At 35.3% G+C, this 21,520-nt stretch overlaps 3 protein-coding genes across 9 annotated transcripts; 1 reads left to right on the top strand and 2 right to left on the bottom strand.

Annotated features, from left to right (window-relative positions):
• Positions 1–4,212: 4,212 nt before the first annotated feature.
• On the bottom strand, positions 4,213–5,718 carry LOC140809467 (transcription factor MYB16-like). The gene is made up of 3 exons (XM_073167100.1): positions 5,570–5,718; positions 5,227–5,356; positions 4,213–5,129 (listed from the first exon to the last, which is right to left on the bottom strand). Exons 1-3 carry the CDS (start codon positions 5,673–5,675, stop codon positions 4,304–4,306), a joined length of 1,062 nt encoding a protein of 353 aa, XP_073023201.1. The 5' UTR covers positions 5,676–5,718; the 3' UTR covers positions 4,213–4,303.
• A 7,563-nt stretch (positions 5,719–13,281) lies between these two features.
• Positions 13,282–16,864, top strand: LOC140809468 (uncharacterized). 7 transcript variants are annotated; one of them, XM_073167104.1, is made up of 8 exons: positions 13,329–13,459; positions 14,787–14,831; positions 15,001–15,099; positions 15,384–15,413; positions 15,609–15,710; positions 15,973–16,080; positions 16,442–16,496; positions 16,615–16,864. In XM_073167104.1, the coding sequence occupies exons 2-8, from the start codon at positions 14,824–14,826 to the stop codon at positions 16,663–16,665; spliced, it is 453 nt and encodes a 150-aa protein (XP_073023205.1). In that variant the 5' UTR covers positions 13,329–13,459; positions 14,787–14,823; the 3' UTR covers positions 16,666–16,864. The 7 variants fall into 7 exon arrangements, with proteins under 7 accessions (XP_073023210.1, XP_073023205.1, XP_073023209.1 ...); XM_073167109.1 differs by lacking the exons at positions 13,329–13,459; positions 14,787–14,831 and adding an exon at positions 13,282–13,300; XM_073167108.1 differs by lacking the exons at positions 13,329–13,459; positions 14,787–14,831 and adding an exon at positions 14,360–14,558.
• A 1,855-nt stretch (positions 16,865–18,719) lies between these two features.
• On the bottom strand, positions 18,720–21,520 carry LOC140810536 (uncharacterized). Its single transcript, XM_073168371.1, has 4 exons — positions 21,355–21,520; positions 20,769–20,876; positions 19,635–19,759; positions 18,720–19,372 (listed from the first exon to the last, which is right to left on the bottom strand). The coding sequence occupies exons 1-4, from the start codon at positions 21,518–21,520 to the stop codon at positions 19,139–19,141; spliced, it is 633 nt and encodes a 210-aa protein (XP_073024472.1). The 3' UTR covers positions 18,720–19,138.

Genomic DNA, 21,520 nt, shown 5'->3' with positions numbered 1-21,520 from the left:
CCTATAAATAGTGGTCGGATTTCCTCATTTTGACTCGCCAATTCAGAGAGTTCCATAGCATTTCAGTCGTTTCTGACAGGTTCTAGTCTTGTTCCGAGATTTGGGCACTAGCGGGGAGCTGCTGGTCTTGTAGCAGAGCTGTGCTCTAGTTGGGAACTAGCGGCATCAGCGGGCTAGCGACGGACGAAGGTTTGGAATTTTATCAGTATTTATCTCAGGATTATCTAGTTAAGTCTGGTAGATAAGTTTAGTGATGGTTTTCACTTGATGAATAGGCTTGGATTAGACCTGTTGTCTGGTGGTTCCAGTGGATTAGGATTGCTGTGATAGAGGTACGAAAGTACTATCCGAGATATCCTGGTTGAGTATACATTCTTATATGTGTTGCATGATTATGTGGTGCATTGATATATGTCATATGATGCATGCTATTATGTCACGTTTATTACTGCACGTTGCATTTCATGTTGAGCCGTATCTTCTTCGAGATAGCCTTTACTGTTGAGCTGTATCTCTTTCGAGATAAGCTATATCTTGGGGCCGCTCAGCCCTGTCTTGTGGACGCATGGACACCGAGAGTACACAGTGGCCGACGGGTCGGGAGGGCTTCGGTGGTCCGGGACATTTTAGGTCCACGTCTGTCTTGTAGTGGATGCAGTGACCCAGAGGTGTACCGCGCGGCACTATCCACTTGGCGCCTCTAGACTGAGCATTGTTGAGATCCTTTTGTGATTCCTGTTTCTTGACTACCCCGGTATCATGATCATAGCATGTGCATTTCATATAGGTCTGTATACTCATACTTTTGTACTGGGCGTTCTTATCGCTCACGTCCTCGGTTTTGTTTATTCTTGGACACCCCATTCCCTCGGGGCAGGCCTCAGGTTGGACAGCTCAGGAGGAGCAGGAGGAGGACGTTGAGTAGCTGGTTGGTTTAGTTCATCGGTATTGTTTTGATTCGATATGGTTGTATTGGATATTTTATTTTGAGTTATTCTAGACTTCGATTGGGTTGTATAACCATTATAGTTGTTGACTTTTTCCGCTGTTATCTCTGATTATTATTGTTAATTAGGTTAATTGCATGCTTAGTTTTGATTAGTAGGTGATTCTGGAACGGGTCACTACATTTATGGTATCAGAGCATGCATGCGATTTTGGGATATAGATTTCTGTTTTGGGATTTCCGTTGACCAATTTACTAGTTTCCCTATTCTATGTTGTAGCGATGGCTGACCACTTTGGTGACGAGAGTAGTCAGGGGAGTGTAGGTCGATGAGGTGATCAGGACGATAGTAGACGTCATCGTGAGCATCGTCATCGTCGGGATGGTCCTAGGCGTTTTGATTTGCATCGTTTTATTCAGATGGGGCCTAAGCCTTTAGTTGGTGGTGAGACTCCCGATGATGCTGAGGATTTGGTTAGGGCGCATGGAGAGTTGTTTTGTTTTGTTCATCCTCTAAGCTTGATTTCGAGGTCGAAATCGTTTTAAGGGGGGGAGAATGTAGTAGCCCGAATTCCAAATTGGGTAATTAACGAAGTAATGGTGATTAAGAAGGTTTAATGTGTAATTTTGACCGAGTCATGATCGGACGGACCGAAGATGGTTCGGAAGCACCGAAGAGTTCGTAAGGTCCGAAGTGAGTTCGGTGGATCCGATCATTAGGTGTCAAGAGTTGATCGACACGTGGGAGTTCGGACGTTCCGAAGTGAGTTCGGTGGATCCGATCATGAGGTGTCAAGAGCAGCTGGACACGTGCATGTTCGGACGGTCCGAAGTGTATGATCGGAGGATCCGATCATGAGCTGTCAAGAGCCAATGGACACGTAGCGTTCGGACGTTCCGAAGTGGTGTTCGGAGGATCCGAACATGGCCTATAAATAGTGGTCGGATTTCCTCATTTTGACTCGCCAATTCAGAGAGTTCCATAGCATTTCAGTCGTTTCTGACAGGTTCTAGTCTTGTTCCGAGATTTGGGCACTAGCGGGGAGCTGCTGGTCTTGTAGCAGAGCTGTGCTTTAGTTGGGAACTAGCGGCATCAGCGGGCTAGCGACGGACGAAGGTTTGGAATTTTATCAGTATTTATCTCAGGATTATCTAGTTAAGTCTGGTAGATAAGTTTAGTGATGGTTTTCACTTGATGAATAGGCTTGGATTAGACCTGTTGTCTGGTGGTTCCAGTGGATTAGGATTGCTGTGATAGAGGTACGAAAGTACTATCCGAGATATCCTGGTTGAGTATACATTCTTATATGTGTTGCATGATTATGTGGTGCATTGATATATGTCATATGATGCATGCTATTATGTCACGTTTATTACTGCACGTTGCATTTCATGTTGAGCCGTATCTTCTTCGAGATAGCCTTTACTGTTGAGCTGTATCTCTTTCGAGATAAGCTATATCTTGGGGCCGCTCAGCCCTGTCTTGTGGACGCATGGACACCGAGAGTACACAGTGGCCGACGGGTCGGGAGGGCTTCGGTGGTCCGGGACATTTTAGGTCCACGTCTGTCTTGTAGTGGATGCAGTGACCCAGAGGTGTACCGCGCGGCACTATCCACTTGGCGCCTCTAGACTGAGCATTGTTGAGATCCTTTTGTGATTCCTGTTTCTTGACTACCCCGGTATCATGATCATAGCATGTGCATTTCATATAGGTCTGTATACTCATACTTTTGTACTGGGCGTTCTTATCGCTCACGTCCTCGGTTTTGTTTATTCTTGGACACCCCATTTCCTCGGGGCAGGCCTCAGGTTGGACAGCTCAGGAGGAGCAGGAGGAGGACGTTGAGTAGCTGGTTGGTTTAGTTCATCGGTATTGTTTTGATTCGATATGGTTGTATTGGATATTTTATTTTGAGTTATTCTAGACTTCGATTGGGTTGTATAACCATTATAGTTGTTGACTTTTTCCGCTGTTATCTCTGATTATTATTGTTAATTAGGTTAATTGCATGCTTAGTTTTGATTAGTAGGTGATTCTGGAACGGGTCACTACACATACCAAGTTATTTTTGGGTCTGATGATTCAAATATTGGTCAATCGGACCTGAAATATATCTACAAGATCGAGAACGGGTCAGTATGCCATCAAACTGGATCCACGAGTAATTAAAAATTGATTAATGTAACAATTATTAGATAATCCTGTTAAAAGGTATTTTTTTTTTAAAAAGTATAAATTTCAATAAAATCTTAAAACAAAAAAATATATTCTTACAAATTACTTAACTTTATATATTTATACAACATATCTCACACTACAAGATTAGTAGTAATTTCTCATTTTCCACGAGTTTAGCTATTTTGATTTAAAAGCGTCGTGGCAGAGCGTAGAGTTCAAAAGAGAAGTAATTAATATTGTGCAGTATGACGTCACTGCTTCTTGGATTAATTAATAATCATAACGTGCTGTCGTTATAGTTTCACCTACTCCATACGATAACAAAAACGCATCCATGCAAATCCACGTGAATACGATCGGGCAGCTATGGATCTATATATGTTTTTAAATTTTGCAATCATTTTTTGTTTTTTTAGTTATTTAAGTTCTTTGTCTAATTACACATCGATGTTATCCAATTTCTCATGATGGGAAGTCAACGTTGTGACCAAATATGGATAAGGTGTTTCTTCAACCCGAGGATCTAGCTCCGATCGAAACATAACATAAAATTATGGTATTCAGAATTTAAAAAAAAACTATTTAATAGTTCAAATATATTAAAACTGTTTTTCTAATCTAAATTCGAGCCAAAAAGCCAGCAGCCAACTAACATAAGTTAATAGACACAGTAAATTACTAAATTCTCATAAATATTCAGAAATAAATGAGTTGCTGAAATAATTGATTTAATTATGAAGCCGATTCCCTCCTACCTCACAGCGTTTGAACTCTGAATTATATATATATATATATATATATATATATATATATATATATATATATATATATATATATAGTAAATGAGTGGTGCTCTGACATCCCATAATTAAATGTAATTTTCCCGATTACGTTTGCATGACGGGTTGGGGTCTACATATTCTTCCTCGATATACGTACTCTGATGAAAATTGTCGTTGCATGTTCCAACGCTCAAGATCTAAAGTTAGATGGAAATGGGGAAAAAATGAATTGAAGAGTACTTTTTACATATATTTCGGGGAGAGAGAAGAAAAGAAAAGAAATCAATTATTAAGCTTCGGAAGTTTTCATGGAAATACGAATACAAAGAAACACTTTATTGTCATTTTTTTTATACATACATGAGTAAAAATAATCCAAGGAACCTAGTAACCCTAGAACATCGGAGATTCCATGGGAGAAGTCGCCAAATTTAATAAATAATTCCAATAATTGTTGTCGCCCTCAAGATTTTTAAATCCACTGTCCATTACGCTCCATACATCTGAGTTATAGTCATCAGAAACAAGGTCTATTGATCCCGTTGTATTCAAATCATAAGCCAAAGGGTTTCCATTATTGTCATATTCATGATGGGGTTGAGCTGAATTCTCTGTCTCGCACTTCGGCTGCGCGTAGTAGTTTCGACGTTCGGATCCAACATCCCATGCAGCTCCGTTTGCGTTGGACACCAATGCTTCCATTAAAGGGCTGCTATCAAACCCAATGTTAGGGGTCAAGCCGTCGACAGAATAGTTCAGGGTAGACGTCGGCGACTCTAGCGTTCCAGCCGCTGAGTAGAAAAAGCTGCTGGAAGTCGAGGATGTAGTGGCGTGCTTATGTGGTTTAGTTGCAGCCCATGATTCGGCTGATTGCCAGATTTTGAGGACGTCATGATAGGGAACATCAACCATCAAAGGCGGCGGCGGCGGTGCAAGTGGAGGAGGCACGTTAGTTTTACGTAGGATCTTAAGGTTAGACATGAATTTGGCCTCGCGTACAAGCCTGGCTTCCGCTTCAAGCCTAGCCGTTTCCCATTGAGCCAGGTGATTCAAATTGGCAGCATCCCTTGATTGAGTCGAGCCGCCTGGATTGTTCTTGGGCTTGTGGGTCATCGGGTCGATCCCCATCCTGCTCAATCGTTTCTTGAGTCGAGTGTTCCAGTAATTCTTGATCTCGTTATCAGTTCTTTTCGGTAAATGAGTTGCAATGGCTGACCACCTAAAAGCAAGCTAATTTAACCAACATAGACATATGCACACACACACACACACATATTGTATATGAATAGAATTGTAAGACTTATAATTGTTAGTACCTATTTCCTAAGAGAGCGTGAAGTCGAATAATAGTCTTTTCCTCTTGGGAGCTCAATTTTCCCCTCTTAATATCTGGTCTTAGATAGTTTGTCCACCTCAATCTGCAGCTCTTTCCACATCTCTGAAGCCCTGCATATCCAAAAGGTGATGACATCTTAAAAATATTCTGCGGGTACAAACTACAAATCCTTCTAGAAAATTAGTAGCTCTTAAAGCTTAGTTCCTATTTAGATCTCATAAAATTATGATAATCTTGAATCGAGTCGATTCGAGTGCGCTGACACGGATCTAAACTTAAGGTATGTTCATGCATGAATATTAACATGGTAAATGGATTAGTACCAGCTTTAGCAGGAAGGGTACGCCAGCTGCCATGGCCATGTTGTGCAATGTAAGCCAGCAGCTTCTGGTCTTCCTCCCGAGTCCATGGCCCTTTCTTCAACTTCATGATCTTCAATATTTGAGATGAACAAAATATACGAGTGTTTGAGTTTGTGGTCTGGTTTGGATTTGGAAATGCGGGTGGAGGATATATATAATATACAAGAACTTTATTTATGATCAAATCTACCCCCTCATTACTATAGATCTAGAGCTATAATAACATACTCGTGCATCCCTCTCTGAATAATCTCTTGTATAAAATTATATGCTTTCGATTCATCTTATCAATATTTTCCGGACGAGCTTATGATACAGAATTTGCCTATTACTTGATTAATGTTGTTTCCATGTTACAATGTTAGTCCGAGTTTACTCAATCCACACCTTTTTTATGAGTTCCATGGTCCTAAAAGAACGAAAAATTTTATACTTACAAATAAAATATGCGTATTATTATAGGCATTACATTTAAGGTGGTACGTACTATTGGTTAAAATTTTATATTTGAAAAAAGCAAAAAAATATTTTCTCTCGCTAATTAAGCTAGTAGATTTCTATTGAGACTGTCTCACATATCTTTATTCGTGATAAATGTCAACTATGTCTATATTTACAATAAAAAGTGATATTTTTGACATAAAAAAATAATATTTTTCATGAGTGGCTCAAATAGAATAAGTCTCATAAAATTGAACCATGAGATCGTCAAATAAGAGTTTTTGTGTTAAGATAGATAGAACCACGATGTTAGAAAACAGTATGACTGATATATTTCGAACGATAACTAGATTTTACTTATGAAAAATTACACCTAAAAATTAATTTATTTATACTAAAAAAAAAACAGGTGATCAAACAGCGTTTTCTAGACCATTCACCCCAAATTGCTCGACTCGAGTTATTTCAGGTATTTGTATATCAAATAATTAAAGTAGTTTTTAATTAAAGTCGCATATTTTTCATTCAGTTTCCCCTTAAAAAATAATAATAATAAGTAAATAAATGTTTCATTTGTTACAAAAAAAAAAGTGAAAATGATTTAATTATTTTATAAATTTAAATAATGGATAATTAATACACAATATTTCAACTTGTTAATTTTAATGTTCAGTTCTAATACATTCTTGTGACTAAAAATCATTCAAATAGTCATACAAAATAAAATAATTTTTTTTATTTATTAACTTATAAAAAGTAATCTAAGAAAATTTAAAAAATGAACAAAACAATTTTGTTAGAGTCAAATTTGTACAAGAGAGAATTAATGCTTCACTATCGTGAGGACTTATAATGTCGATGGAAAAATTTGCGAACTTGTGACGTCAAACCTCGTAAGAGTCCTTAACGAGTAAATTACTTTTCATTACTAATTGTGGGCACCGTCCTTTTTGGCATTAATAATAATAACAGCAGTAATGAAATCTAGGGCCACATATAGTTGGCCATGTGGAGAAAAGGAAATTACGAATCAAGCGAATTTTTTTATAAAAAAATGTCTCTCGGAGCAAGGTTCCTGCATGGACATAGAAAATTACTCGGGGTTATAAGAGTGGAAGCAGCTGATGATCCTGGATCAAGAAGTCAGTGGCAGGTTTGTTGGAAGGAATAAAGAAGGCTTGCTATCGGATGACGAGGGAAATATAAAAGGCTCCATGAAAAGGATGGAAAATATACTTCTTTGACATACAAGAAGAGGACTCAACATATGCAGACGAGAGTGAGAAGAGAAGAGAAGAGAAGAGAAGAGAAGAGAAGAAAAAAACCACAAGAGATCTGAAGGGGTCAGCTGGTTCAGATTGATTGAAGTGATTAATTAATTCTTTAACACTATCTGGCCCTTGCATGCAATTTCGGTTTATTAGTATTGTGATATCGATCCAATCTCTAAATTCTCATCAATTCTTAATTTAATTAGAGATATAACAATTTTAATACAACAACACATGAAGTGAAATAATTGAGTTTCTGAATGTAACAATTTTAATACAACCACCCAGTGTCTTGCTAGTCTCAAACGATTCAGATTTCTGAATGTCTACATACATATATAAAAGGAGAGCTAGACGATCGAATAGCCATTTTTTTATGGATGTGTAAAATATCATTTCTGGCTTGTATGCAATAATGCAAACACGTCCACTCCAACCACAGATTATATCTCTCAGAAGTCATCAGCACAGAACATACATCAGCTGGTGATGAAATAGTAAAGTGGATACAAAGTATATTTCTACTACACATATTATTTAGTCGATCAAAGTTAAAATAAATTATTATTTGTAGAACACAAAAAGATCCATGCATCTTTTGGATGTGGATTAGACCGAACGTGAGAAGAGTTTTTTTTATATATATTTATTTATTGTTTTATAAGAAAAACATATTCAGTGGGCTTTGGGGTTGGGGCCACTTTAATGTACCCTTATTAATATTTACTATATATTCATTCATTTAATTATGGTACCGATATTCTCCCATAATTCGAGAGTCTTATTTCTCTGGACTCGTGGTAAAAAAAAAAAAGAACAGCAGAAGCATCAGCATATTGCTACACCTATTAAAGATGTATAATAAAGGAGTCCGTATTTATCAAGATTACGTTAGCATGACAAGAAACAAAATAAATATTAAATTTAATAACATTAAATAAGCGTCATGGTACTATTGGATTCTATATACCATCTTCCACAGTTTATTTGGCTCAAATAATAATACTCACAGAGATCTTGTAATATTTCATGGTCGGCCAGATCTGCTACATTTTTGCTTATTAAAATAAAGGACCAAAATATAATCAACAGCATCTCCATTGCTAAAACTAGAAATGTGAACACTGATATATGACACACACACACACACACACACACACACACATATATATATATATATATATATATATATATATATATATATATATATATATATTATGAATCAGTGCAATAATTTGTTCATTAAACATGCATGTAATACCGGTAGCAATAAAGACAAGGGGACATGGATGTGAGGTTGGTGGGGGTATGGCTGATGCAATCACACCGTGTGCATTGGTCATATACATATATAGCCATTAACTATATGTGGGCGTAACGAGTTATTGCATAGCAGAAAGGATGCTAACGTTGATATTAAATATTATATATATTATAAGCATCTAATATTACTGTAATTACCTTGAATTATAATTGTATTCCTCGATTAAAAAAAAAAAAGGTATGTACGTGGTAATTCACAGATGAGATTATTATTTATAATAAAAAACAAATGAATTATCGTCAAATACTAGTACTAGAAAATAAATAAAAGACTTATATATTATATACAAGCCAGCAAGTATATATAAATCAAAACCTCAATTATTAGTAATCTCACTCTAATTCGTATATAAATCAGCGGGACCTGTTTGTAAAAAGTATTACAACGTGTTTTCCAAAGAACAAGGTCCAATTAATAGTACCCCTTTAATTAATAAGTGTGCCTACGTACAGTACAGATAAGGGAAATTAAGGGCTTTGATAATTTAATCAATTAATAATAATGGTAATAATAACGAGGATGGAACTACATTTATGGAGAATGTGATTGCTTTAACTATATGTGGGAGAGTATAGCGACACAAGGATGAAACACACACAGGCACTCCTTTTTTAAAAAAAAAAAAATTTATTTCATTTGTTTGAATATCTTATTTCTTTCATCCAAACGGAATAACCTATTCCTCAACATTTGTACAACTCTACTCTTAATTTTTTTAGGAAAAAATTACATTTTCTATCCTGTATTTTTTATTATAAAAAATTGATAATCAATACTGTCAAAATTAGACACGAGTCATCTATCTTTTAAGTTTTATTAATTTTTATCAATAATTTTTGTCATAGTTGTATGGCTTGTATATAATATATAAGTGATCTTTTATTTATTTAAAACAAATGAATTAGTATTTCTGTGAATTAGTTTGTATATAATATATAATATATAAGTGAAATATATACAATCTGTCAAATGAATTAGTATTTCTGTGATCTTTTATTTATTTAAAACAAATGAATTATCGTCAAATGAATAATCAATAATTTTTTTTAATTAACTTTTCTGTGAATCGAATCGAATTTTATGAAATTTTCAGTATTCGAGCTCGAATTCGAATAAACATATTCGAAGCTCGATTCGAAACTCGAACTTTTATTATTTTCGATTCGAACTCGATTCGAACTGAGGCTCGAGTTCGAATTCGATTCGAACTCGAATAATATTATATTATATATAATTATATATATATATAAGCAATAATATTATATATATATATATATAATAATATTTTATTTATTTTTTAAATATAATGTTAAAGTTCGCGAACAATCGAATTTTAGCTCGAATTCGATTCGAAAAATATTCGAACATGTTCGAGTTCGGCTCAAATTCGATAACTTCGAATTCGAACCAAATATTATTCGAACCGGCTCGAAAAGTTCGTGAACGTGTTTGGTTCTTTTACACCCCTAATACATACCAAGTCAAAATCATGTCAACGTCACATGCATTAATATAGTGTTGAAAAAAAAGACAAATTAATTCATATAATGATAATGATAATAATAATAATAATAATAATAATAATAATAATAATAATAATAGAAGATCAAATTTTCCCAATTGTCAACATATTGCAGTTTAATCATACTTCACACTACACTAATTATTATTATAGCCTTAATTAAATTTTAAAATGAGAAACGACATATTCATTTATGCTATAGGCGTAATAAGGATTTCAAAATATGGTGGATTGGACAGTAAAAATTTAAATATTTTTAATGTTTTTGCTTTGGTTATATTTTGTATAATATCACTACAAAAAAACGGACAGCATAGCGACGGTTTTCATAAAACCGTCGCTAATATATAGCGATAGTTTTTAATAAACCGTTGCTTGTTTAAAATAGCGACGGTTTTTCGAATAACGGTCGCTAATATAGCGACGGTTTTAAATAAACCGTCGCCATTTAGCGACCGGTTTTCACAAACCGTCGCTCATATTGCGACTGTTTCCAAAAACCGTCGTTAATTAAAGCAACGGTCTTTTTACCCGTCGCCATTAATAAAAATGAAGACGGTTTTACGAAACAGTCGCAATATTATAACGACGGTTCTTGTTAGACCGTCGCTTTAAAATAGCGACGGTTTGGAGTAAATGGTCGCTAAATAGAATAAGCCACGGTTTTTAAAAACATAGTCGCTATAATAACGACGGTTTCTTTACACCAGTCGTCATAATAGCGACGGGTTTAAGACAACTGTCGCCGATCAACATCGGCGACCGTTTATAAATAACCGTCGCCAAGCTAGTTCGGCGACCGTTTTCTAAGAACCGTCGCTATATGACGACGGTGAATTCATAACAGTCGCTATATAGCGACGGATTTAAATAAATCCGTCGCTATATAGCGACTGTTCGTAAATAAACCGTCGCTATGTTTGTATATAATCCGCCCTTCCCGAAACTTTCTTACACGATTTCATCTCTGTTTCGTTTTTTTTTCGAACTCTATCAATTTTTTTCTCTGTTTCGATTTTTTTATTGCGTATTTATGTTGTAGATTTGATTGTCGATGCGATCTTCCAACGCTACGTGGGAGCTGCAAATCTTCGCACAAATCAGGTTTTAATTTACTATATATAAATACCGTTGTTTATATATTAATTTACTATAAATACCGTTTATATATTCGCACAAATCTTCGCAGAAATCTTCGCACGAATCTTCGCACTCCGTATATAATTTGATTTTTGTGATAAATCCAGGGATTTTTTAAAAAACCTCCGAACAATATAGCGACGGTTTTTAAAAGACCGTCGCTTCAGATAGCGACGGTTTTTTATTTAATCTGTCGCTTCATATAGCGACGGTATTTAATGTCCGTCGCTTATATTGGCGACGGTGTTTAGAATAACCGTCGCTAATATAGCGACGCTCTTCTTCAAGAACCCGTCGCTAATATAAGCGACGGGGAGCCAAACCGTCGTCTTTAGAAGACGACGGGGCCCCTGGTGACGTTTAACAAAACCGTCGTCTTTACCGTCGCTAGGCCTAATTAGCGACGGTTTGAGCGACGGTTTAACTGTCGCTAATGGCTGTTTTTTTTTGTAGTGTATATTTTAAAATTTAGTAACACTTTTATTTGAAAAAATATTTTAAAAAATTTAATATATTTAGATACATGATAATATCATATATAATAACGAACTTTTGAAATAAATTCACAGAAAAGTTAATTAAAAAAATGAAAATAAATATGAAATTATTCATTCGTATAATTCAGCTATACAATTTTTTACTTTAAAAACTATCGCTTAATTTTTCTATTATTTAATATTTATACATTTTAATTTTATTCAAGATGTTAATGTAAACATATACTTAAAATTAGATCAACACAAATACATACAAAGTGTAAAATTAGATTGAGTAAATATATAATTAAGATAACCACACATATATAAAATAAGCACAAATGCTAGATTATCTAAAACTTAGAGTGGGTCTCATGTGAGACCGTCTCACGGATACTAATCTGTGAGATGGGTCAACCTGACCAATATTTACAATAAAAGTAATACTCTTAGCATAAAAATTTATACTTTTTCATGGATAATCCAAATAAGAGATCCGTCTCACGAATTCGACCCGTGAGACCGTCTCACACAAGTTTTTGCCCTAAAACTTATATAAATCCGCAATGACTAAAATTCCTAAAATACAAAACTGTACAGTATATATATACATTAAGCCCGAGACTAAGATGAGCTCACCCTAGTATCTAGCGAAGCTATATCCCTGTTATACGCACATTATGTGGTTTGTTTCACCTCCATGTAAAAAAAAAAAAAAAAAAATTTGACTCGGAAGATTCCGAGCCGTTGGATCGACCCCTGCGGGCACTGCCCGCAGGGATAGGGTCGACCGAGCCCATTTATGTATATATTTTTTCAAATTTAATTCTTTTTATGTCGAGGTGTTGATTTGACAACGGGCTATTGGTTATGTTACATATATTATTAAATGTCCAACTCTATCTATATTAGCGCTGAATAATTCACGATTAAATATAGATATCAATTTATGCATGGAATGAGTCTCATGTGAGACCGTCTCACGGATCTTAATCTGTGAGACGGGTCAACTCTACTCATATTCATAATAAAAAATAATACACTTAGCATATAAAGTAATACTTTTTCATGGATGACCCAAATAAGAGATCTGTGTCACGAATACGACCTGTGAGACCGTCTCACACAAGTTTTTGCCTTATGCATGTCACAAGATTTTGATATCCATTTAAGCCGAACCAAACCCAATTTTAAATAAGCCTTAATGACGGTCAAAGACTAATTGAATATGATTCGGTTGGACAATTAAGTTGTTGAAAGTGGAATTTTGTGGCCCTAGCTTGTACATGTATGTCGACATATTCTCTATAAAGAGATAATTTACTGCGTATCTCGGGCTTATTTATTATTTAATTTTGGCCTGGAGTAAATTTCCATCGAAATGATCAAATTAATATCAATTACCATTATATTAATGATATGATTTAAACTAAAAGCCAAATAAAACATTTCCATGATAAAGTTTGATTTGATTGATAAAAATGTATGAGGGGAGAAGGGTAACAGTAGAGTTTCAGGGTTCGTTCAATTCTGCTAGCGTCTACTAATCATAGGGCTTATCTGTTGAAAACCGACCTTTACTTCCCAATTATAGCTAGTAAAATTATTGAAAATCTGTAATTTCTCTTGAGTTACGTTAGGCAATAGTAATACCGACAGTTGAAACTTGAAATGATTGTTGATGTTTTCCATCCACCTACTTAATTCGATGCATTAATATTTGAAAATGTGGGAATTAAACGTCACAATATTGCTGTTTTAAAAAAAAATATAAAATACTCCATTTTACATCTGAAGGTAGGTTAAATCAAAACTTCATATAAAAAAATATTAGACGACCAACTTTAATTTACGCATCTGAATGGAGGTGAAATCATCATGTTCAAAGAATATATCAAACACAAGACTTGTATTACTTGTTTAACCTTTCAAGGCTTATAAAACAAGTTTCACAGTATATTACTATAAATGTTTGCTGCTGTCCGTTATAAAATTTAGGATGAACTTTTTCGTAATCTGATGCAATTTGGACTATCATGAGTTGATTCTTTCTATGGTCTGTAGTATTGTTCTCAACATGTATCAGCATTTGCGTTCTGAACTGAAGCTTCAGATTGAGGCTTTCTTTTCCAGCTGTGTGATTTTGAGACTTGCACAAAGCCGGTTTGGAGCTTCATACCAGCAGCAGGAAGTTGCTATGGAGGCTTTAGTTGATTTTTGTAGGCAGAAAACATTCATCGTGGAGATGTATGTATGCGAATTTAGATTGTGAAGACCTTGTTAATCTATTCTCAAGGAGTGGTTTTCCATTGAATTGTCCATTGTCCTCGATGCACATTCTTGTCTTGGATGGCCTGATTGCTGTGATTCAGGGAATGGCTGAGAGAGTAGGCAGGCAATGCGTGATTTAATTTGTGAACCAACTCCTGCATGTTGGCAATGTAACCATTTTTCTTCTCTTTTTACCAGTCTACCACAATTCAATTCTTGTTGGATACGTTCAAATATTCAGACCCGAATCCGAAACATTGCAGGATCAAATAAATGACCCGATTCAGATTTCAGACACGTTCCTGAGAAATAATTCATTCCACGAACATCCTTGCCTACAAAAGTTAAAAGCATCACAAAAGAAAGGAAACAGAATCAGCCAGGGGGAGAAAAAAGAAAAGAAAGGCGCCGACACATCACTGAGAGGGAGGGCTTATTTGATTTGAAGAGCCCTCTCGATCTCGCAGAAGAAAGACTTTTTTTCTTCCTACGTATTTTTTAAATTGTTGGTATTGTTATTGTTGTTGATGGTTAGCGTTAATCATATGTTTTGTCAAAGTTTTAATTTTTGATGCGCCGTCCGAATGCCCGCTCGGTAAACCCTACTTTGGAGAAAGAAAAAGAAATGGATCCGATCAAACACACGATTGAATAGACAAAATTTTGTAAAGGATTTAGTGTAATACTGAACCTAATCAAGAGATGGTTTGAACCTGATCAAGGGAGAAGGTAGCCTGATTATAAGCTCTGCGCTCTAGATATTCGGCGAAATGCTCCAGTAAGAAAGTGCTTCTAGTTTTCTTGCACAAACCAAATATGTACTCGGCCAACTTAAAATCTGAGCAACAACAATTGTTATGAGTGAATCTTTCAGTTTTGATTTTGTTTGTTCTGATTGCAAATAAACTGTTTTACCAGTGGTGTAATGTAAACGAATTATGTAACAGGGTTGGTATGGATAGGGCACGACAAAAGAAAGTGCAGAAGTATGAGGAGTTTGTTGATCGGCGATTGAAACCTGATCTTCTCCGAGCTATAGCGGAGCGGTGACTTTCCTTTCCCTTTTACTTCAGCTCTTTTTTGTTAGCTTGCCTTATAGGACTTCGTTCTCACTGTTTTTCTGTTAAGTATGTAAAAAATGTTGATTTCTTATTAATTTTTAATTCTCAAACTAATTTTCTGGTGAAACCCATCCTCTGTTGTTGCTAGCTCTGTTCCAACTGATTATGGGTCTTGCTATGAGAATTTAATGGGTTTATGTTTAGCTGTTTCGTCAACAATGAGTACAAAATTTATTTGAGCGGCCTTATTGTTTCCATTTACATTGCAGGGACAAGGTGTTTGAGCAACAGAAGATTTTGTATCCATCCAAGTTTTCCTTTGTTCTGTCTGGTGTTGGTTTATATCTTGAAATCATCACAAAAGAAGGCATTTGCCACCAAATTAAAATGTTTTTTTTTTTGTGAAATGCATATTTTCAAGGGTGTTGTAATTTTTGGAGGAAAGATTATGGAGTCATTTTTGCCTTAAATTTACTTAACTTTTGTCCTCATAGCTCTGATCTGAAAAGAAACATCGAGAACCTGGAGAAGAACAGTGTGACCAGTCTTAGGACAATGGTCAACCTTGGTTCTGAAGTTTATATGCAAGCTGATGTGTATGTCTTTATACCCTGTCCTTTTTTTTGTTTTGGGTGATGGCTATACATGAGGAGATGGCCTTTTGAAACACCATATGTAGGATAAGTGCGCTAATGTTCGTGATAGATTCTATTTCTTGGTATAATTGCTAGTAAGATGTCTAAATGTGGTTTTGATTTTTGAAATTGTAGAATGTTGATTTTGGGTGTTGGAGTAAAATTAATTTGGTATTCATGTGATTCCCTTTGAACATTATCTGAATGGATAATTTGAATGCAGGCCAGATACGTGTCGTATATTTGTAGACGTTGGACTTGGATTTCATGTGGAGTTTACCAGATCTGAAGCTCTCAACTTTATTGGTACCAAGGAAGAACAGATATTGAGGTATTTATCTCCATTAGAGAATATTAAAATAGTCTGTACCCTAGTTAAGTGGAACAAAGTTACTTTTTGTGAGTAACAATAAAGCAACAAATGATTAGGAAATGGATTATTTAGATTACTTTCTCAATTCCTTGTTTTAATTTTGAATGGCCACCTGTCCAGCAACATGCCATGATGCATCTGAGTATATCAAAGTTGAATAGAACATGACTTTGTAAAAACATTTGTAGATTGTTCTTTTGTACGGCCTCTTTCTTGATTCATAAAATATTTTGCTTCCATTCGAGTTTCGGGTCTTGAAAGTAAGCAAGCTGATTTTATTTTAATATGCTCTACTAAACTAAACACGCATTTCTGGCAGGCGAATTGATGAGTACACTCGCTTAATTGCATCGATTAAAGCTCAGATTAAGATGGTATGTATGCTAACCGTCCTTCGGTTTAAAATTTCCTGCTTCAGTTCCACGTTTCTCCGATTTGGATGAACAATGTGAACGCTGTTGAGTTTTGCAATAATTCATCGATTTCATACAGGTCTGTGAAGGAATTAGAGAGATCCTCCAGCTTCCAGTGGGTGAGTTATAGCATCAATTGAAATGAAAAATGGCTCCCTTTATCGAGTTTGGCATGCACAATACCATGCAACTTTACTGGCAAAATATTTTACCAATCCAGAATCCGAACATGTACTAGATCAACCTATCATTTATGCCTCTGATCGTTGAGGAACATGTGATGAAATCAGAGCTCAATTTTGTTTTATTCTACGAATGACATTTTTCCATTTTGTTGTTGGCTCGTCCGTTTTGAATTTATCAAATGTGTTTTTACTATGATAAATCAAATATGGTGTGCGATATTTTCTTCTTTGTAGATGGAAAAGTAGTTTGTCTTTCTTCTTAGAAAAAACCCCAATTGCAAGAAACAAATAATAATATACCAAGGAACTTGATTTCTTGAGATAGCAGAAGAAAAGGTAATGACAAGGAACCTAAAAATCACACATTTGCACTAGATTCTCCACGGACCAGAGCTTTCCACTTTGCCAGTGGGCAAAAAAATTATTAATGGAGTGCTGTAGCTAGACAAAATTCCCAATGCAGGCATCTGTACAAAAACCTTGTCCAAAAGTTAAATCATAATTTTTAACGCCGAAAGGTGACTGATAAAAGAATATCAGAGAAATCATATCTGACCTCAACATCAAATGAAAAAATCTCTGCATTCTGTGCCATTGCCATGAGCATGACAGATTAACATGTTCAGATTCTATGGTTTAGCAATGTAAGATTTGGCAACCCCCTTTCTTGTTCAGAACCATATAGGAGACTACTCCAGTTACTTGACTCATGTATAATTCTCGTCGATATTTGGTCGCTATCTTCTCCACCGCATATACATAATATCCACCGCTGGTCGATCTTGAGAATGGAATTTCATTCTGATTATCCATTATCAAATCACCTGATAGGTTAATAACTCCCCATTCATGGTTTCCAAGTCGAGGATATAATAGAATTTAGGGAGACTTGTCCTCTATTTTTTAGTTAATCGTGACTTGACTCATTTTGATAGTTAAATATCATGACTGCTATTTTGAAAAAAGAACTCCGCCATTTCTCTATCCCGCAATAAGCCAAAGGTCTCTCTCCATTTTATCGAGGGGTTTAATTGATGAAAAATTGTACTTGTGCCTCTTGTTTAGTGGCGTTATTTGTTTGGATTATTTGCTTCACATGTCGGAATCTTGCAATTCAAATACTACCAACAACGTATAAAGAATAACCACACACAAAGCCAAACTCCAAATTAAGGCAATTAATTGCTTGTTCTTCATCAAAATTGAAACCCCATTTGGATCTTGTACTAGAATCATAATAATAATAATAAGAGATACATCATCAAAAGCAAGCACATATATATACATCATCAACTAGAATCATAATACTAATAGAATCGTATTTTAAATCATCAAATATCTGCCATCAAGATACTTAATTTTATAAATAATACTAAAATTATATTTCTTTGTCTTGCTTTATAAATATCTTCGCACTTCATTTCTCTTGATTTCAATTCCAGTGTCGAAGAATTTACAACATATTTAAGTGTGCATATTTTTACAAATCCAATTCTTTCAATCCCAATGCAACACGAAGAAGATTGGATCTTTTACTTGTTGAACTTTAATTAACACAAAATCTGGACATTCCAAGTTCACAATGATTGAGAAAGTGTTTACAATCACAAAAAAAAATTATTATTGTCCCTTAGTTTTAAAAAATCATTTTGATGTGATTCCCTAAATCAGATTCTACGTTGACTTTTATTTAATTTTTAAAAAAACTAGTGAGATGATAATTCTGATTCTACAAAAATGATTCTAGTAACAAAATTAAATCAAAATTAATTATTTATCAAATATTACAAACTTCTCATTTCATTTTTTTCATTTTTCTTTTCAAACACTACTCACTTTTAAATTTCGACACTTCTTCGTAATTGTTAATTTTTTTCTCGTTTCTTCGTAATCTATATATTTAATCACTTCGATCTATCATTTAGTTTGACTGGCTCAACTAATTGGATTATTTTATGAAACGCTAAACTAGTCTCAATGTATAATCAACCACAAAATGTAACACAAGCAGCTGTTGTATATTTTTGTTTCTTAGAAAGCGTATATCACGTCCGTTCAATCTACCAGTATGGCCTTCGCAGCCTCAACTAGAATTGGTCGTAGATCAACGGATGCTCGACCAAGAACAGTGTATCCTTCTCTGTCCTTAGCATCCATATCTGCTCCACGCCTTATAAGGAGAGCTACCAGCCATATGGATATGACTGATGAGAAAATTTGAAGTTGTTGCTTAAAAAATCTTCACTGCTGTAAAATTTTAGCTTCTTAACAAGATGAAGAAGCGATTTTATAAGAAAAGGTGTATAGTCGTTCCGACAAACAACGGGAGAGAATAAATGAACGAGATAGTTAGACACGGATATATAAAAGTAGATGCATATTCAAAAATTCTTAAAATTCAAGAGAAAGATCAATCGGTCAATGAATTAAAGGTTCTGCATGAACTATAATATTTTTACGTTTAATTATTTGTTGGTTGGAACCATAAGCATAATATATCTTTACCTCTCTGTTATCGCATTCTACTGCAATCATAAGTGGAGTTTGACCAGCTATATCAGCATCAACAAGTGCTGTTCCTTCCTCAATCAAGAATTCACACAACTTTGTGATCCCTGTGCTTGCTGCACGGTGCAACGGGGTGCATCCGACCTACATGAGGTAATTTAATTGTCAGACATGTAACCCATGGAGAAGTTATGAAAGTTCCAATTGCAACCGAGTGATTTTCACCCAAGTTACGATAATTCTGAATGAAGTGTAATTCAATGATTTATATGCAAATTCTAGAATATTGCAAACAAAGAGACAGGAAAAAACATTCACGAGTGCACATGTATACATGAGCAGCGTCTCTAAGATATTCGCCAAGAAGACAATAAGCATGAATGGATATTAAAAAGAAGGCGCAAACCTTGTCCTTTATATTAAGTTTTACACCGTGTGCAATCAATATTTCAGCTATCTTCAACTGAGCCTTGCTGGCAGAATAGTGAAGAGCAGTGCGACCGCCCTCATTTTTCAAATTACCGTCAGCTCCTGCCATCAGCATTTTCACTTCCAAATTCAGAGATTGTCAAAAGATAAATAATTAACAGTATTCATACAAGGTGTAATATTTCAAAACGAAACGAAGTTCAAGCAGGTATCCACAAAACAATTGTAGCACATGCACCTGATCATAAAAGTGCTCACCACCTTCACAGATATCAGCAAAACAACTTTGCACATTCACCTGCTCATAAAGGTGGTGAACACCTTAACACAGTGGCGAACAGAGCAGAGTAATCTTTGAGAATGTAATAATAAAATGATGATATGCAGCAAATATAAAGCAATAGAATATACAGACTAATGTGGAAAACTCTTGATGGTTAAACAAGCATGGGCAGAGGTAAAAATTATCTATATCAAAAAATAAGTACAAAGAAGAGAGTGACAACTCAGTTAACAACTACATGTAAAACCCTAATTCAATGTATACAAATATATGTTGTCGAAAAATAACAGAGGTCCTGCCACCCCCGCAATCCTATTTGGGGTTGGTGATGGGTTACGGGATTAGCTGATACGCTGCCATCGCAAACCCCCAAAATTTTCCATGATTAAAAATGCATCATGTGTGTTGCAAGATGGATTTTTTGAGGCAAACTCAAACGAATTAGAGTCACAAACTCTAACAGATACTATGAAGAAATTTTAGACTGTTTTCTGGGATGTGGGAACAAGAATATTAAATAATTTCTGTGCAACTCCAACTCTCTTGTGTGGATCTTTTTGCTTTGAATAAATTAGCCGTTATATGTTTAAATGTTGCCTTAACTTCAAATTTTGATTCACAACTCCAACTACAACTCCTTGGGCATTTTTACTCAATAGTTTTGCATTCTTGTATAAAATGGTGTAAAGTAGAACTCATATTTAAAGAATACCAACAAAGTATAAAAATCCAACCCTATACAGCTTTCAGCATTAATTTTCAAATAGGATATAACACAAGTTGTTATCAGTAGCAGAGCATAAACACAGATACTTAACCAACGCTCACCTTTGTTTTGTAAAACTTCAACAATCTTCAAATTGCCACTACTAGCAGCAGAGTGCAGAGGAGCCCAGCCTTCTTCATCAGAACTGTTTACAACGGATGCAGTCCATCACCTACTTCATTCACAAATACAAATTACACTCGGACACCAAAAATAAATTAAAAAAAGAAAAAGAAATAAACGACGTGCTTTGGAAAAATCTAAATCCAAGGTGACATGAACCAGCAAGACCGACCTAGTTTACCAAAAGCTTCGATTGCGTGAAAAGTACTTCACCAGATAATATTTCAACCATCTTGTCAGCTTCAAAGGGAATAATCTAATCTCAATCTAAACTATAAAAGAACAAGAACATAATGTTGTACCATGAGCTCGAAATCTAGTAACTTAGCCAGAGGGAAGCTAATTGCATCGAGGAATACGTGAATCGATCTTTCAGTTACTCCTTAACACAGCATAACGACATAAAATAACATAAAAAGCTGACGAAATTTTGTAAAAACCAATAACAACTGAATAAGAATAGCAACTGAAATAAATGTTGTACATCAAGTTGCGAGCTTTAAACGGCTACATGTAGGAGCGAACGTCCGTCTTCATTGCGGAGGGATACGACTCTACGGAGTTTTTCTTGAGCAAGTAATTTGAAAAGCGAGAAATCGCCGGATTCCGCAGCTTCAAACAGCTCTTCCTTTTTGAAATGCTTAGCTGAATCGCCGTCGATTTCCATAGCTGGAGGTGCCAACAACGGCAT

This window comes from Primulina eburnea, chromosome 13 (assembly GCF_022965805.1).
Source record: "Primulina eburnea isolate SZY01 chromosome 13, ASM2296580v1, whole genome shotgun sequence".
Taxonomy (NCBI): domain Eukaryota; kingdom Viridiplantae; phylum Streptophyta; class Magnoliopsida; order Lamiales; family Gesneriaceae; genus Primulina; species Primulina eburnea.
The sequence above is the reverse complement of the archived record's forward strand: the minus strand, read 5'-3'. Positions and strand labels throughout refer to the sequence as shown.

Excerpts from the sequence above, each read along its gene's own strand:
- LOC140809467 (XM_073167100.1), bottom strand. The coding sequence starts at position 5,675 with ATGAAGTTGAAGAAAGGGCCATGGACTCGGGAGGAAGACCAGAAGCTG. Across the intron at positions 5,357-5,569 it reads TACCCTTCCTGCTAAAGCTG|GGCTTCAGAGATGTGGAAAG; the intron begins GTACTAATCCAT and ends TTGGATATGCAG. Across the intron at positions 5,130-5,226 it reads CACGCTCTCTTAGGAAATAG|GTGGTCAGCCATTGCAACTC; the intron begins GTACTAACAATT and ends GCTTGCTTTTAG.
- LOC140809468 (XM_073167104.1), top strand. Across the intron at positions 15,711-15,972 it reads GTTTATATGCAAGCTGATGT|GCCAGATACGTGTCGTATAT; the intron begins GTATGTCTTTAT and ends ATTTGAATGCAG. Across the intron at positions 16,497-16,614 it reads TTAAAGCTCAGATTAAGATG|GTCTGTGAAGGAATTAGAGA; the intron begins GTATGTATGCTA and ends GATTTCATACAG.
- LOC140810536 (XM_073168371.1), bottom strand. The coding sequence starts at position 21,520 with ATGCCGTTGTTGGCACCTCCAGCTATGGAAATCGACGGCGATTCAGCT. Across the intron at positions 20,877-21,354 it reads CCTCCGCAATGAAGACGGAC|GATGGACTGCATCCGTTGTA; the intron begins GTTCGCTCCTAC and ends AATGAAGTAGGT. Across the intron at positions 19,760-20,768 it reads TGAAGTTTTACAAAACAAAG|GAGCTGACGGTAATTTGAAA; the intron begins GTGAGCGTTGGT and ends TGCTGATGGCAG.